A 19,086-nucleotide genomic window follows, 5' to 3' on the forward strand; every position below is an offset into this window, starting at 1 on the left:
CACATGCTCTTCCACTGATCTACTTTCCTAGCCCAATTCATCTTTCTTGAGGAAAAAAAAAAAACTCAGTTCATACTGCAGTACAAATAACAGTAACATATCTTTTCTGCAGCTGGTTTGGATAAATTGGTGGTCAAGTCCTCTTGGGATCTTCAGAGACTAAGATGAAAAAGACAAACTGGATGATTTTACTTTAGGCTGGCCTATTTTCAGTTCTTATACAAATGAAGCAGTTCCTTCCCCTAAGTAAGATGACTACAAATCTTCTGAAACAGTTGACAATGCATTAGGATACTCTGAATGAATTAGTAATGTTAGTATTACTAAATATTTATTGTGTGTCAGAATTACTGAAATAATATAAGAATTCTCATTGTTTCTAAGTAGAAATGTACCTGTGACCACACTAGTGCTACTTGTGGAATGCACGCCTCCTTCCTCTTAAAAAGAAAGCAGTCCAGAGAAAGCAAAAGGAGGAGAGTTTTCTTACTGTGAATGTGAAAGGTGGCAGATAGGCAAGGTTGGCTATCATAGTAGAAAGAAAAAGCAGCATTTAAGTGAGTGAGGGGAAGCTGCCTAGTTCTTAACTTGTGAACCTTTTGAAAGCATTTGCCTTAGAGATAAACATCCAGAATTCTGTTCCCTGATCTCCATTAGAAAATACCTAGAATTGATTACTCAAAATTGGACTTTCCTATTCTTACTACCATAGAAGAAAGTAATTATGAATTAGTGTTATTTATATAAATACTTAAAGTTTCTTGAGCTTCTAGGTCTCTAATTTCTGATATTACTTGTATGGCAATTTGCCTAACTAAGCATAGCTATTAATTCAGAAACCAGAGGAGGGGTGATGGGGGATAAAGAAAAGATAAACAGACACACAGAGAAAAATGTGAAGCCAGGTGGGCAGGCAAACTCTGAGAGAATTTCACTGACCCAGAGCTAACTCAGCACGTTTATGATAAAGGTTTCATTATCAAAAGATTATTTCTGAGACAGTTTCAGCAAAGCAGGCAATCTGAAGGATGCAGAACTGGGGAAACATTAGGCTCATCTTGTCATCTTTTTCTATCCCTGGGAGTTGGTGCTCAAATTCAAGGTTCCTACTAATAGCTGCTGCATGCCTTTTCATGTAGCCTTTCCCCCTCCTCAACCTCCCACCCCCCCACCCCCACCCCCCCGACCCTGCATCACCTTAGTAACTGGGCCATCTTGACCTGCACTTTAGACAGTTCCTAGCACAAAAGCAGCCATGAGAGGGTCAGACTAAGCTTCAAATCACTGCTCTCAATAGTGATTAAATTGTATAAGTAAAATTTTAACATGTATATATTAAATCTTATTATAAAATTTATTCTAGAGTGGGTGATCAAATTTCTTAATCCAACTTTATGAAAATAACATCATAATTGAGACACTGTAGTATATACAAATCTACTGAAAATACTTTTTAAAATAAAAGACAGATCTTTATCACTTAACCATCATGCGTTTATTAAGTACCTACTATACTCCAGATAGAATATTTGCCTAAGAAATAAAGTGGAATGTCAAATTTTCTTGCACTCAGAGTCACATAGTTTGAATGTGATTGTGCAGAATGACTTTATTATCTTATCAAGTATTTACCCTGTGGAATAATTATCAAATATTTTAGAAATAATTTTAATGTTAGTAGTTTTACTTGAATTTAAGTTATATAGCATTTATCCAGCTCTCTTCCTATATTAAAGAAGATTCAATGATTAAAGAAGATTCAGCGATTCTCCTCATGAATTAGGCACATGGAAGGACCAAGCTCTGACTTTAAAACCAATGTAAAATTAGCCTACCTAGCATATAAATCCTTGATGAAAGGGACTCTATTATTCATCCTTGTATTCCCACTGTAACACCTAGCTGGATTTCCTGTTTGTTTCATCCTTGTGTCTATTTGATGAAAAATTAATGCTGAAGTTATTTTTTAAGGTTTTCATATACTTGAAAAGTAGCATAATAATATTCTCCTTCTTTCCAGATTCTAAATATAACAAAAGCAAATAACCAAGAAAAGTAGCCACCCTGAAATAGGGTCTTACATTTTATCATTTTCTTAGAAACTGGTGCATATATAACAAAGACAAGGGCATACATATTCTTCAAGCATCTGCAATCGATCAAAGTTACTAAAATTGCATTCTTAAAAATAAAAATCTTGGAGCTTAAATTATGGGCTCTTTGTCACTGTTCATTTTGAATTTTTCATTTCCAAACATGGAGGATAATTTTATTTCTCTTGAATTTATTTTAACTCCATACTGCTTATAACTAAATCATATACAACACATATTCAAGTATCTTTAGAGGTAAATTATAATTCACAAGTACATAATAAAACACATGTCATTGCAAATATGAGGCAATAATTTCAGTAACTAGACAACAATGATGTCAAAACTGGGGAAATAAAATGCAATCTTGAGGCTAGAAGTAAGAAATAATTCTAAATCCTACACCAGTTCAAAATATTCATGCTCTTGAATGGTTCTACATTTTGTTGAGAAATTAGTAAGCTTGAATTTCGTTTAACTGAATCTCATTTTGTTTTTTTGCATATTTCTGTAACGGAAATAACCAAATTTATTTGACATTTCCATTAAATAAAACTTTTAGAAATTTTGCAGCAATAGCAACAGGAGCACAACTGTTTTAGTACTCAGGGACATTTCTATTCTCATGGAATTAAAATACATTTTCGATGTTTCAGTTTTAAACAAGTAATAATTAAAATGCAGTTGATAGAAAAAAATTCTATAAGAATGGCTATTAAAAGAAAGAGGCAAACATCAGTTCAACCAGTTATCAAAGGCCTGCTATGAGCAGTGAGGATCTTGGTATCCATGCTCACAAGCATGGCCTTCTCAGACCCCCATGCTCCTGTGTATGTCTGTATGTCTCTCACAGTATTCTAACCATTATCAATGCCATCATCATGAACACTTGTTCCCTTATATCCACTCTTCTATTCAGTTACACTTCAGCAAACCCAAGTGAATTAAATGGAAGTTAGATCACATCATTTCCTTCTGAAGACCTTACAGAGGTCCCCCACACCAGCCAGAGTAAGTGACATACACTCAGTGTGACCTGGGAAGTCCCATGTTCTGTAACCTGCCATCACCCTTCTGATGTCATTTTAAAATGCTATTCATTACATATGCTGATCTATCTACATTGGCCACTACATCTGGGCTTTTGTGGATGCTGTTCCCTTTGCCCAGAAAACCCCTCAGTTGCTCCAATCCCTTCCCCCCTCTTACATGCAACCTGTAGTGTCCTCTTACCTGGTAAGCCATGGCTGACACCTGTGAAAAATTATAGCTCCCTTCCCCTAATACTGCCTATGACTTTCCTGTTTTATTTTTTTCTTCTTATCTTTACCACATCTTAATAGCTAATATCCTGTATATTTTTATATCCTTTTTTATTGTCTATCTCTCCTATTAATATAAGCTATCTGAGGGCAAAATTATTTCCTTCTGTATCCCCAATATTTAGAATAATATTTAGTACATAATAATCGTGAGTTAGGATGTGCCTAAAAATTAAAGAAATATATCTATTAAATAAATAGTGTGTGTATTTCTTCTCTTGCTACTATCCTTCTTCTTCAGTAGCTTTTTCCCTAAAGCTTTCTAGAGAAGGCTTCATGAGGACAAGGAACGTGATAATTATGCTCAACATTTTCTTTCCAATATACTATCTTTTATATGACAGTTGGTTAATAAAATGTATGGAATGAATTAGTGTTGTAATTCCCAGTGGAGGTCTTTTATAGGCATCTGACATACGCCATATTTTGATACTTAAAAAAAAAGAATTTACTTCAAACTCTTATCAATTCATCCTTGCCCCTTCTATGAGGCCCTAAGGGATCTTTCTTTAGTAACTGACCTTGGATTCGGAAGAATACTTGCAGGGTGAGGAGAAGGAAGTGCTTCTATAGTCAGCCAAAATTGTGCTTGTTGGAAAGAAATGGATACAAAGGAAGGTTTGTAATGGGAAACCTTGAGGAGAGGTACATATCCTAGGCAGGAAAGGAAACAATGGAGAAAACATGAAGAAGATAATCCATGCACTTAATGAATGGCAGTAAACATGTCTATGAAGTTTATGTTGAGACTGCAGTTTTATATTGTGTCTTAAGTATTACATTAAAAAAAGACATTCATCCCAAATAATAAATGTTGTGTAATCAAGCCTTCAGCCTCTTCTTAAAGGATTATGAAAATTCATAATTTTGAGATGCACAAAGTAACTCAGAATGTTAGTTTTAATAGCAGAGTATTAAAAACTTGTCATATGGAACAGGATACCAATTTACTTACTATTTGTATTCTTATGATTTACTTACTATTTAAACATATGGTTTCTCATTTTAAAAATTAGGATTTCATAGTAATAATTACTCTATAAACTTTTGGTCAGAATTAAATGAAATAATAGAAATAAGTTAAAATATTACAAAATGTTAAGCCCCCAAAAATGTTAAGCACTATACAACTCTTATTTTCTCTGTTTTCTATTAGTTTATTTTGCAAACTATAGCCTATAATAATATTTAAAGTAATATATGAACTTTACAAGAGAGGCTGAGGGAAAAAATTAAACATGATAGATAAAATCATAAGAATGAAATAAAAACTATGAACAGCAAATATCAAGGGACAGAAGAATTAAGGTTTTACAAATGTTTTTGTTGTTTGAAATAAGGTTGTGAGGTCCCCCACACCAGCCAGAGTAAGCGCCACACACTCAGTGTGACCTGGGAAGTCCTATGTTATGAGGAGAATTCTTAATATGGAGTTCTGTTTAACTGTTTTTGTGGAATTATTAATTTTATGAGCTCAGTAACAAAAGCAGGATAATAAGAAAATTACACAAGTTTGATAAAATATTATGTGTAACTAGTCATTCAAAGCTATTTTCTTTCATACAATACTTTTTCCCGGATACACTACCACATAAGGCACTTAACACATAGTTTTATTAAGCTACGTCTCTTTGTCTTCAAGTAAGATTCAGTAACAATATATACACTGAAAAAATGTCATATCACTTCCCTCTTGTTGGAAGATAAGAGACAAACTCTTACAGCCTATGATATGGGTTGAAACTTTGCCAATCAATGACTCTTCTGTGAATCTAGACCATTTTTTCTCAGAATCTAGCAATAAGACAAGTTATATCTTGGACTCTGGTGACAGCATGTAGATCACTTGTACTTATTCTGCCAAAACCTGGTATTGAGCAGAGCCCCTGGGAGTCCTACATAGCAATAAATGGGATGGAGGAGAAGGGAGATCAAGGACAGCTTTTAAAATTGACTTTTATTCTACTTAAAGTCGCACAGAATGGTATGACCCTGCTTGTAGACATCTCTCTGCGGCACAGTTCCAAGGAAATAAGTTCTATATTGATCCTTAGCATTAGTATGGCTGTATTAAACGGAGTCCCTCCAATGTATTTCATAACAAATTGAACTCAAAAAAAAGATCTCATTTTATCTGTATTACTGCTTCATAAGAGCACATTCACTTTAATATGATTGTCTTGAGACAGGGTCATTTTGGAGGAAAGGATGTTTTATATTCTTCCTTATTATTTCCTCTTTGATATGTCTAGTGGTTTTCTTAATGATAGCATAAGATACATTTATGATAAATTTTCTAGAATATTCATTCTCAGGACTCCTAGGTACAGTATTTTCTATTCTACTTGTTTTCTCCCTTCTTTTGTGATACTGTACATTCTACTGCTTCTTTTTCTTTTCTGTTTGTTTGTTTTTGTTGTTGTTTTAGCGGTTTTGGGAATTGAACCCAGGGCCTTGTGCATGCTAGGCAAGCATTCCACATCTGAGCTACATCAACAGCCCATCTCCTGCTTCTTTGACCTATTCCTGATATTCATTTCTCTTAGCTTAGAACTTACTCTTAGGCACCACACTAAAAGAAATGATCTTAAGTAATGCATGCTACTACATAACCCAGACTTAGTATATGTGGGTTAGTAGCTTTGGAAAGGCTCCTTGATGATGTTGGCTTCTAAGCTAAGCCCAAAGTATAAATAGGAATTAACCCACTGAAGACAGGATAAGAATTCTGCAGCATGTACAAATTTCTCAATGCAGGGAAAAGAAGCTACAATTGGGGAACTACTGGCAATATTTTATGGTTTAAAAGTAGAGTGAAAAGCTGCAGAGATAAACTAAGGGCTCTGAACATGAAGGAAAAAAAAGTTCTTCTTTTGTTTGAAAGAAAGACAGAAACCAATTAAGGATTTTAATCAAGAGAATAACATATTTTAATTTATACCCTAAGAAGTCTCTGGAAAAAAAAAGGTACCAAATGGTTTGAATATGGTAATTTTACAAACAAAAAGCACTAATTTCCATTTACATGTTGCCATTGTTGAATTTATTTTGGTGTGATACTATAGTCTTCAAAAATCTGAAATGTGGGTCATTTAAGTAGAGTATAATGATACATGTATTAAATCTACGCTAAAAGATTAATCTATTCAAAATTGGTATGTCTTGAGTCACTGCATGCTAAAATCTTGTAGTAGTGAGCCATTTGTCCTTGTTAAGACAATAGGCTAGAGAAGCTCTTACCACATGTGCAACTGTGAAGTTTTTTCATAGTAAAAATTATTGCTGAAAAAATCCTTTTTCCTGTCAGTTATATTCTAATTAAAATATCTAGTTGAAGAAACGCACATTCATTTTGAAAGCATCCTTCTATACCTATATAATTCTCAAGAAGAGAAAGAACACAGTTGAAAAAAGTTTCTATTTTAAAAGTATTTTTCACGGTAGCTCACAGACTTTCCTGAACAAGTTAATTTGAGCATGAGATTATTGAGCTAATAGCAGATAACTGCTTGCTATGAATCTCCACTTTTATGGGATCAAACTAAAAAAAGGGAAAGAAAAGGACTAGTAATGCTTTCTTTAAAACAAAAACTACAGCTCATTATCAATGAAAAGATTATAGTCCCTGTCAAAAAATTAAGTTACTCAAAATGGTCCCTTCAAAAATGATAATGAGAACTGGCATTACTTAAAGTAAAGGAGGCTGAGAAAAACACTTGGATTTCACTTTTAACTATTGCCTTACTCTTCCCCTAAGTAGTATAAAATCAAAAAGAATTTTTCTGTCACCTTGAAAAATTGGCCTCAAATGTCCTTATATCCCAGTAGTGACACCTTTCAGATTTATTTTTTAAAGCTAATTACTTGATAGTGTCAAATATTTCATTTTCAAATCATTAAATATTCATACTTTTACATCATGTCTTGGAAACATTTCATTGATTTTATATGCAAATAATATTTTGCATGATATTTTATTGTTTATCACCTTAAGAATCAATTTCACTTAATATTTTACAAAAAAATGTCAAATTTTCTATTTGAATTATATCAAATGCTTGAGGACAATCATTTTATTTTATGAATCCTGAGCTTTTATTTTGCAAAAACATTGAAATAAGAGTATTATCATTTTTCTCCAGTATTGCTTTCATCAGCAAAATAGTTAATAGGCTCCTGTATTCCTTCAATGATGGTGGTGGGCCAGTGTAGACAATGGTGATGGAGAGAGAGAGGGAGAGAGAACATTCAAGCAGAGGAATGAGTCACAAACAACAAGCCTTGGCAATGTAGGGTATTTAGCATATGTGGAAGAAGAGGGAAAAAAGATACTCTGCCTTCTTTATGAACTTTGAGCAGATAAGGATGTGCACATTACCATTCACACACACACACACACACACACACACAAATGAATGTAGAGAAAAAGGAAAGTTGAGAGTAGAGGAAGAAAAGACAGAGAAGCAAGAAGACAAAAAACATCTTTAAGAAATGCTATAATTAAATAATTAAATGTTCAGAAATTGATATGTTCTCCCCCTGCTGTGTCTGTCTTGCTTCTTAGAAATTTTAAATACCCCAAAGGTATTGAGATGATACTGTGACCTCCTCTGGGGCAGCAGAGAGTTAAATTCCTTTAACACATGTGCACTTGTCTTTTTCTAAGTAGACAATGAATGACAAACAGCTGGAGGCTCATCACAGGGCTCCCCACAGCTCCTTAAACCTAAGTTATCTAGAGTCTGGCTAGAGCCAGTGCCCCTGAAGTTTATTGCCAACAAGTGATGTTAAGAGTAATTTTGAATCTAATAGTAAGAAATTCAGTGTATGTATATGGAAAGACTAATGTTCTCATACATTCTCATAATTAGAATACGAATATATTTTTCCCAAATGATGATTCTTTAAAGTGAACATTCTTTTAGTATTGTTAGGAGATCCCTAAAATCTGGACAGGGGACCTAACTACTTTTATCTGTAACTTGAAATATGTTTTCCCATTAAAAAGAAAAAGAAAATTTGTTAAAAAGTAATTTAAGGACATAACTACCTGGGAGCTGCTTATACTTTACATTAGTAAATGTCAAGTTTTAAAACTTTGCTAAGGTGAGTCAGTGCTGAGAGTGTCAAGGTAGATCACTAAGCTACTCTAATGTGTATTAAGGAAATTGTACTGAAATTGTTCTGTATTTTTTAGCTTGTGACCATGTGTCCGTCCCCTCCTTTTTTTTGTTTTTTGCTTCTCTCTTACTTGCTGCATATTTAGAAATTCATGTTATACCTAATATGAATAGAGTATTTTATAGAACTCTTTTTTTAATACCAAGTTTGAAAAACTTAACAAGAAGGCTTAAAGTTTTAATCCCCTAATTGTCACTAAGGCTGAGAGCATAAGAAGCTTAATACTGCAATTTTGTTTTCTGTGATTAGAACTGAGAAGACCCACAAAAAGGCCTTTTTGGCAGTGGTCAAATAGCTGTGTTGCCAGTCAAGTGACACTCTGATACCTTGGTATTGGCTTATTTTTGCCATGTTTACTTTTTTTCAATTCAGTTTTTCTTCTGTGATAGAGTATGCATAACCATTTTAAGTGGACAGTTTAGTGGCGTTAAGTACATTCATATTAGTCTGTAACCATCAACAACATCTCTCTCCACTTTTTTATCTTTCACAACTGAAATTAAAAACACATTGAACACTCTGTCTCCCACCCTCAAGCCCCCTAACTCCAGTTTGCAGCAACTACAGTCTACTCTCTGTATCTACGAATATTTGTCCTCTTATGGATGGCTTATTTCACTTGGCGTGATGTAATGAAGTTTCATCCGTATAGAAGCATGTGCCAGCATTTCCATCCTTTCTTTTTAAACATTCCAGAATTTTAATTTATAAAAAATAACTGGTCAATTAATACTCATCGAAATTCAAATCAAGACCATATTGAGATACTGTTTGATACTATTCAATTGGGAATAATTAGAAATGCTGATGGAATGTGATCATTATATATTATATACATGTATTGAAATGCCATATGTATGTTATAAATATGTACAGTTTTTATGTGATAAAAGTATGTATACATATAAGATTGAACAAAGTGTGCGAATGGATATAAATACAATCTTTATATACTGATGGGGGTAGGAGGTCCTGTAAAAGGGTACAATCACTTGGGAAAACATTTTTTTTTTGCCATGTTTAACGTGAAAATAAAGTTGAGGGTTTCTAGAGCCTTAAAACTCTGTACTGTCACATAAAAATGGTTTCTGAAGTATGAAGGCTATTTGAGGTCCTACTGTGAACAAGCAATATAGGTGTTACCTTTCAAATTTATTTCAGGAATCTCTACTACAGGACCTCTGGGCATTGGAAGCACCACCACAAGTACCACCCTTCGGACTACAACTTGGAGCCTAGGAAAGAGTACCACCCCATCAGTGTCAGGAAGAAGGAACCGGAGCACCAGCACCCCATCTCCAGCTGTGGAGGTTCTTGATGACATAACCACACACATACCATCAGCATCCTCCCAGGTCCCAGCTTTGGAAGAGAGCTGTGAGGCTGTGGAAGCTCGAGAAATCATGTGGTTTAAGACCCGTCAAGGACAAATAGCAAAGCAGCCATGCCCTGCAGGAACTATAGGTAAGTCTGTCCTAGAGAACCAAAAGTTAACAATATTTTTGTACTTTAACTTGAATTCCTAGAGTTCTTTTATATTCGCACCCCCCACCCTCTGTCTTTGGTTACTACATATTTTGTTACTTCATATTCGGTTGAATTCTGAACTCAGCTAAATTACAATTTAAAGCAATGTATTGTCAAGAGTTTGAAAATGCACTCTGCGGAGTTCACAGGTGAGAATTGGGTAGGAATACCTGTTAGATCAGTAGTGTTCAGTGTGGGTCTTGGAGTCAAATTACAGTTAAGCTGTAGATGTTCCTGCTACTTCAGGGAGGTATCTTTTCTCTGCAGGGCTGAAGAGGGAATCCCTGATGGCTGGGTTTCCACATGCTTGTCTCCAGTGGTGAAATACTGGTTGCAGAAAATGAGGTCCAGGACATCTATATTAGAAGATCAGTGAGCTGACATAGCATTTAACAAAAGAAATTTTCACCTGTTATTATAGTTGTCCCCTAGTGGTCAAAGGCTCTTAAGATTGTCAGGAACCATGCTGGCAGGAGCCACCTCCCACTAACCCACATTCCTGAGAGGGCAATCCCACAATGTGGTCTCTAGGCAACAGTGAAGAACTAAATAGCTCTTTACCTGTTTTATTACTAACATATTTATCATATTTCCAAACTGTAATTCTGTTATTATTTACTATATTTAAGAAAGAAATATGCTGATTTTTTTATTGTTACATACGTTTTGGATCTTTATAAATTGCTACTTGACACATTTTTAAAAATTTGCATTATTTCCTAAAATATACAAATATTTACACAATAGATTTTGCAAACCTACCCTTCTTAGAGACTGTGTCTGGTATCAGATTTGGTTACTTTAAGGAAGAAGCATTTTATTAGAAAGTTCCAACATGATATATCATTCCAAATTCCATGGTATATGAAATGGTGGGAAAACCAATGAGTATCTTGGTTTTTATAGAAGTGATATATTTTTAACAAAGCACTTAATTATTCAATAATCTTTTTTTCTTTTATGAAAAGTAGGGTGTATATTTATTTCTAAAGTTTCCTGTATATTGAAATCAGTAAGCCATTCAATCCCTCCTTCTTTCTCAGTTCTCAGCCTCAGTTCCTTCATCACTAAAAGAGAAATAACAACAGCCTCCATACTTGAGATATTTGTCCTGAAGATTAGTGAAACACTTTATTTGAAAGCACTTTGCAGTACAAAAATATGCCATTATTGTTGTGTGAAAATTAGAGAAGAGGTTTAAAGAAAATCTTCTGAAGGCAGTGCAGAAATAAAGGTTACTGTCAGTGAACATCTAACTTAGTATATGCTCCTCCGTCCACTCTGTAATTCCTTGTTCTAGGCCCTCACAGCTTCTCACTTGAATTACACCAATAGCTTTCTCACAACATCCCCATCACTTCCTCAAATTCATCCTCCATTCTGATGCCAGATTTATCTCTGTAACACCAACATCTGCTCATTTCTCTCCTCTCCTTAGTGGTCTTCTTTGATTTTCAGCACCCACACATGATAGACAAGGGACTTTGCGATCTGACTTTGCCTCCCTTTCCAGCTCCATTTGTCCAGTAGACTCCAGTTCCAAAAATTTGGAGTCTCCAAAAGACAGCGTATATTTCCTCCACTTGGAATCTCCTTTCCCACCTGTTTTCCTGAAAGACCTGTACACGGATTCCTTTGAGACTCTTGTATCCTGACTCAAGCAAGAAGGTCCATGTTACAGAAGTACCACATCGATTGAATTCAGGAAATTCTTCCCAAACCCTGCACAGTTGCAGCAAGTTTTTAAAAATAACAAAATGTTTTTGTTTGTTGTACAGTATTTTTCCAATGCCAACTCTTTGCCAGGCACCGTATCTGGAGTTTAATAGACATATCTCAATTTAATTATCTCACTTTTACTTTCATTTATATTTAAGCATAGCAAGGATGTGGAGTCATTCTAAGAAAAATGGTTTAAGTATTCGAAACAGACATATTTCTCTCATTATTATAGGTGTATCAACTTACCTATGCCTTGCTCCTGATGGAATTTGGGATCCCCAAGGACCAGATCTCAGCAACTGTTCTTCTCCTTGGGTCAATCATATAACACAGAAGGTAAATCGTGTGACTAATAAGGAAGGCTTTGCTAAATCTATATCCTCTGTTGCTGATTGTTAACTGTTGAAAACAAAACAGTCAGGAGTTTTGTTTTGTTTTGTTTTTTTAAATCAATGTAGGAAAACTCTCTGTTTGCAAATGTAAAGCCATAAGGTCAAAGACAACATATTAATTATAAAATAAATAGAAATAATAGCAGAAATGAAAAAGAAACACTCTCTATTTTTTAATTTCAGATTTAAAGACAACCCCCATTATACTAATGGCTAATTTTATAATTTGATGTTTTTAAAGTGGGAATCCTTGAATTTCTTCTAAGCCTGATGGTATTACTTATAATAATTTTATTATTAATAAAATTTCTATGGTATTGTGAACTACAGATGTAAAAGTCTAAGAGACATTAGGTCTCAAACAAACAAAAGCTTCTAGCATATATGCATTTGGATTTTTCCTGTGTAAATCATAATTAAGATTAAAAAAAAAAGTTTACCTTTGGAATTTAAGCCACTTGATAAATGTTCTCTAACTAATCATTTATCAGTGCTAAAAGTATATACATGTGTGACAGAATCTTGCAGACTCAAAATTTCAGGGCCTATTTAGTTGCAATATGTTGAACATTTTTATTATTAATGCACTGTGGGGCTTTGAATTGATTTCATTACAAACAGAGACCAGATGTGCATTTATGCCAAAAGGGCTGTGAGATGGATCCTTATTATAGCAATTTATGTGGATTTATGCACTCCTAAAATGGAGAGTCCTTCTATGGCACATTAGCTATGCTGAGGAATTTCTGAAAGAGATTTTTCCTGAGAAATATTACAAATGATGGCCTTACTAAAAGCATGCCTGTGCCATTTGCTCTTTTCTCTATTTGTTTTTAACCAGGCTTATCCTCAATAATATACTGTATAACAATCCATAAATATCTACCCAGTAGATCATTTAGCAGATGAACCATAACTATCTATTTACCCTAAATCATGGAAGAACAGTGGCTATATTGACTCTAGTTACCCTCTTACATATGCATCTCCATACTTGTTGCTATTCATAATGATGCTTCTCCAATTTCAGCACTATTCCTGCCACAGTTTTTATGTCCTTTGATTTCATTACAATGTAGCTCAGACCCCAGGGCAAATAACTCTTGCTGGATATATCAGATTAAGAGATCAGTAGCATATCTTTTTACATTAGCAACTTTTAAAAAATACTCCCTAGCTCCTTAGCCCAGGGGTTAATATAAATTCAATAATAATTCACCTACAAAGCTAAGTGTTTTCATGATAATTTCTGAATGTGGTTGGACTATTTCATTGCAGAAATTACTGGATGACTTGAACTGATAATGATATTTAATTCCTTTCTTTCCTTTGCAGCCCTTCTAATCTTAGGACAAAAGAGATAATTCCTTTCAAAGACCAGACAGCTGTTGGCCATTTGATTTATGGATGAGATGTTTTTGTTTTGTTACATGGCCTGTACTTTCAGAGCATTTCTTTTTAATTCTAATGAATCTATAAGATTATATTATATTGTATTGTAATTATATTAAAATTAAATAATTTAAGGAGCTGAAATTTATAATAATTCCTTAAATGTGTAAACTCTAAGAGGAGGCTTTTGAGTGCTCTGAATTAGCGTTTAACTCACCCAGGGTCTGCCCAAGTATATCTGAGGTTTTAGCTGGTTCTGCTTCCTCTTGACTTCACATCCTTCACCACAGTGGTTAAGCTGTACAGAGATTACAATGGCCTTCACATCACCATGTTCACTTACCTAGGTAGTCTCTCCTCACTCTGTCCACCCTTACCTAGTTGTGTCTCTCATGCCTCCAGATATTTCCACGACTCACTGAACTTAAATGATGGTTGAACATATTTCTTAACCACAAAACAACAGCACTTTTAAATATTAGCATTGTAAACCTCCAAGAAAGGATAATCCATGCATATTGTCCATCGAGTTATTCATTAGCTTTTTCCTCCCTACACATCCGCCACATAAATCCTTCCATTCCTCATCTCTTTGCACATCCCAACACCAAGGTCCCAACAATAAACAGATGGACCTTTCCATGAGGGTGTGTTTACAGTGGCACTTGGGCAGTGAAGACAGACTGCAAGGGCCTGAGCTGCAACCCAGAGCTAGTAATAGAGCAAGAGCTGTTCCCAACCTTAAGGCCTTGTAGATAAATAGATTAGAAATTGGAAGCAGAATGCCTTTGAGAAGCTCCCACTCTCTTTCCATTCAACCACCCCACTGGCCAGAACCACTGGAAGCCACAACTGAGGGGCTTGCTTAATGAATTCTGTTTAAGTCCACCTCCTAGGGTGGAGAGCAGGCTGGAAGAGGGTGGAACAGGACCCTGAACTGGCAGAGGAAAGTTGCTGCCCAACACAGTGCTGAGATTTTCTCTACTCCCTTCTTTAACTTTCTTTCTGTATTAGTCAGCTTTTTTGCTGCTGTGACTAAAAGACCTGACAAGAACAATTTTGGAGGAGGGAAAGTTTATTTAGGGGCTTATGATTTCAGAGGTCTCAGTCCATAGATGGTTAACTCCATTGCTTGGGGCTTGAGGTGAGGCTGTACATCAGAAGAATATGGTGGAGGGAGCAGCTCACATGATGTCCAGAAGGCAGAGAAAGACTCTACTCTTCAGACAAAATACATACCCCAAAGGCATGCATCCAGGGACCCACCTCCTCCAACCACACCTTACCCGCCTTCAGCCATCACCCAGTTAATCCCATCAAGGAGATAATTCACTGATTGGGTTAAGGCTTTCATAACCCAGTCATTTCTCCTCTAAACCTTCTTGCATTGTCTCACACATGAGCTTTTGAGGGACACCTGACATCCAAACCTTAACACTTCCTTTCTTACTCTTTCTTCTCTCTCCTTCCTTTCTGGTTTTCTAACCCCTCTCCTCTGCTCTGAATTCCTACTTCTCTTTTTATGATTTTTTTCTGTCATATTTGAAAATTATAATTTTCTCACCAGTAAATATAATTTTCTCCCCAGCACCTAGAATACTTTCTTGATGAGAACTAATAAAAGACAGAATTTTTACAGAAAGGGAAATTTTTCCCAATGATGATATGTGAGGGAGGTCTTTAAATAGAAGAGTGGAAGGCTGGATGGATCTAGGTGAGTGAATGGATGGATAGATGGAAAAGTAGATCAAAAGGCAACAATTAGCTCTGAGCCTTGGATCCTGAAATATATGTGACAAAATATCATATTTCCTTGCCTTCTTCAAAATCATAATCTCTGATTCTGCTTGATCTCTAGCTTATATTCAATTCTTCAAAAAGGAGTTTGTATTTCTACCTTGTGTACTTTTAAAGAATTAATTTCATTTTTTAATTTTACCAGACATTTTTCATTTAAAATTCTATCTTGAGAGCTGGGGATGTGGTTCAGTGCTACAGTGCTCTCCTAGCATGCACCAGGCCATAGGTTTGATCTGCAGCACCTGAGAATGGAGGAGAGTTATAGACAACTAAGATCTCTGACATTACAGTTTTGAATTGCTTCCTTATTGTTTACATGCAAAATGAGGTGTGGCCTAGTTCAACTACTAGTGGAAAAGAATTATCTTGAGTTGTCACAGGCAATAGTTTTTTTTTTTTTTATTTCTAAAAAAATGGGTGTTCCTTTCTTTTATCTGTACACAAGTTATTGGCAGATTTTGAGAATGTGAGTTTCTTCCTACATTTTCTAAACAGAAGTGTGAAGATCTAGGATTGATATTGCTATTTTATGATTTTAAAAAAAGCCAACTTTTTGTCCTGGGAGATTAGATTATAATCTGTCTTCTATATCTTAATTACCCCATTTTAACTTCCTAAGATCAAGAATGAAATGTAATTAAATTGTTTACTAATTCTACCAGAGGTAGATGGGTGCTTTTAGTCAGCTTTGTCACCTCTGTGACCAAAAGACCTGAAAGGAATCATTTTAAAGGAGGAAAATTTGACTTGACATGCAGAGTTTCAGAGGACTAAGTCCACAGACAGAAGGCTCCATGCTTTGGGGTTTGAGGTGAGGCAGAACATCATGGTGGAAGAGTGTAGTAGAGGAAGGCAGCTCAGGTCATGGTACCAGAAAGCAGAAAGACAGACACTGCAGAAGAGGACAAAAATATATATTCTGAAGGCACATCCCCAACAAAGTACCTCCTCCAGCCACAACCTACCTGTCTACAGTTACCACCCAGTTAATTCACTGATTAGATTAAGGCTATCCTAAGCCAATCATTTCACCTCTACACTGTCTTGCACTGTCTCACATATGAGCTTCTAAACCATAACAGTAGGGATTCCAAGACTTCAGACTTTTTAAACCTATCTTTAATTATAAGATAGAAACATTTTGTTTATAATAGGTAGATTTTTCAAATAAGTGGTAGCTACATAGTCATGTACTTAATATTATGAGTAATATTTTCAGAAATCATTTTTGCATCTGATGAATGATTGTTATAAGTCTCATAAAATCTCAAAGCTAATTTTAAAAGAAATTGTTTTTATTTATAGCAGAATTTAAAATGTGCTTAGTATCTGTTTCTGTCATTATTTATAGTCCTTAACTAAAGCTGCAGGGTTTCCCTTTCTGTTCAAGTCCTAGATGTAATTCTACCATAGCAGTACAGGTTATTAACTTGCTAATCCACAGAAAATTTGTAAAATTTCTCAGTATGTGTTCTTCTTCTGAAGAAATCATTTTAGTAAAATTTAATGGATGATAATATTGGAGATAGATATTTTAATGAAGTCTGTAAGTTAGAAATGACAATATTTTAATCCTGCCCCTGGACATAGAAGACTTAAGGCAGATTAAAGATACATGAATATATTTTGGTTAGGAAATAAGATCATTGTAGTCGATGATAACTAGAAGGAGAGAAATAAATAGGGTGATCAGAAAGAGAGGCTTCAGATGTCACTGGAGACAGTGTGGGTGGTGAGGGGTATTTAGGAGAGATAGTCATGAACTGTCCTGGAACTACAGCAGCTGTGGGAGAACTCCATAAAGGCCGCCATCAAATATAGAGACCCTGAGGACAGTGCTGAGTGTCTCCTTTTGCTTTCTCTTCTCCCCCAACATCCAACAGACAGGAGGCCTATCATGTGTCTCTTTCCTGAGTCAGACACCTCCCAGGTTTTCGTTTGTTTGTTTGTATGTTTTTGGTAGTGGGTACTGAATGGAGGACTCATCTGCATTGCTGAGGCTGGCCTTGGACTGGCAATCCTCCTATCTCAGCCTGGAGTAAATGGAGTGACAGGTGCATGCCACCCCACCCTACTGACCACTGCTTTTCACTTTGCTAATAGCAACTTCTACTCACTTCAAATTTCCTTTCATTCACTCCTGAGTGCTTGAATTCAAACTAAATAGACAACTTCGTTTTAAACTCTTTAGTACCTTATGATTGTTCTTAGCACAATTCCTGGTGTCTTCACATGACTTCCAAATGGTGTCTACTTACAGATAATCACTCCTTGCTCATTCCTTTCCAGTGTACTAAAACTCTTGGGATAGTGCCCCTGTAGCAAATCCATCATGACTTCTTGTGCTGTCCTCCTAAAAGTGTCTCTCTCTACCTGGAAAATTCTACCAACTTGCCAACCCACTGCCCTCTTTTCTATTTTCTTTCAAATTGAAAGTTCTTCCTCAGATAAGCCTTTCCTAACTAATTGCCTAACTTTATATGTCAGGTTAAAGTGCCTGTAAAATATTCTATCACACTGGGATTCTGTATTGGACTCAACAAATTAACATTAAATAATTGTACACTTAAATTTTGTACAGTAATTCCATTACTGGCATGAAAGGTCTGTTTTCTTTCTCTTTTCTTTTGTGTGTGTTTGTTGGGGGGTACTGGGGATTGAATCTAGGAGAACTCTACCATTGAGGTGCATTTCCAGCCCTTCTCTTATTGTTTTAAGACAGGGTCTCACTAAGTTGTGATGCTGTTCTTGAACTTGCAATTCTCCTACCTCAGCCTCCAGAATATCTAGGATTGTCTGCATGCACCATTGCTCCTGGAAGGTCCTTTTTATTAAAACTATTATAGTCACCTCACCAAGGGTACCCTCAGACCTTAGCACAGTGCTATAGAAATTAGAATGTTGGTTATATTACAAGCGAAATGTATAGACTAAATGAGCAGTTGTTGAAATTATAGAAAGACATAAACACAGATATATATATATATGCTATTTTTTTAGAAAACTCGTTGTAACAAGTATTTAGTACATAACACACAAGTTTATGCTATGCCACTATCAATGTTGGAGTCTGATGATAGAAAAAATGTTTTTTTTTTTCTTTGTGTATTTGCTTTGATTTCCCAGTCCATGGCTATTTCTAGGCTTGACTTTGCTCACCATCTTCTTGGCTTAGAATGCCCCCTCTCCCCAAGAGCCACACCAGTGCCCCATCTCACTTAGTGACCCTCAATTATCATTTAAAGCTTCACTTAATTGTCTCCTGTGGTCCTCCTTCTGCTTTCCAAGGGTTTCTTTCCCCTATACTGTATTCTTATAATAACTCATAATGTTTATGTCATTGCTGCTGTACTGTTGAATTAATATTATTTTCTTCTATGTAACCACCCTTCCTATCCCAGTTGGTGGAATGTAAGCTTCCTGAGGGCCAGGGCAGTATATTCATCTTCACTTCCTTAGGAAATAATAAGTGTTCAAGTAATTATTAAAAGAATGAAAACATTTTATTGTCATTTCTCTAATTTTAAAGTGAAGAAAAAGTAAAAAAGAATTTATATTTTACTTTAAAATTTTACTTTTCATGTTTTTTATACATATTTTTGTAATGTATTTATACTTCAGTTTTCTTCTCACAACTTTCTTGGTGTTGAACATTGA

At 35.3% G+C, this 19,086-nt stretch overlaps 1 protein-coding gene across 22 annotated transcripts in view; it reads left to right on the plus strand.

Moving 5' to 3' along the window:
* The window catches only part of Adgrl3 (adhesion G protein-coupled receptor L3), a 785,567-nt gene that overhangs the window by 602,005 nt on the left and 164,476 nt on the right, over positions 1 to 19,086 (plus strand). For 15 of the 22 annotated variants that reach the window (XM_058571494.1, XM_058571546.1, XM_058571073.1 and 12 more), the window contains 2 exons: positions 9,758 to 10,060; positions 12,078 to 12,181. In XM_058571494.1, coding sequence (XP_058427477.1) covers positions 9,758 to 10,060; positions 12,078 to 12,181 — 407 coding nt within the window. The remainder of the gene's footprint in view (positions 1 to 9,757; positions 10,061 to 12,077; positions 12,182 to 19,086) is intronic. The other 7 variants (XM_058571147.1, XM_058571237.1, XM_058571307.1 and 4 more) reach the window with 1 other exon arrangement.

Source organism: Marmota monax, unplaced genomic scaffold, assembly GCF_021218885.2.
Source record: "Marmota monax isolate L192 unplaced genomic scaffold, Marmota_monax_Labrador192_F-V1.1 WCK01_AAM20220418_F8-fsc00025, whole genome shotgun sequence".
NCBI classification, from domain to species: Eukaryota; Metazoa; Chordata; class Mammalia; order Rodentia; family Sciuridae; genus Marmota; species Marmota monax.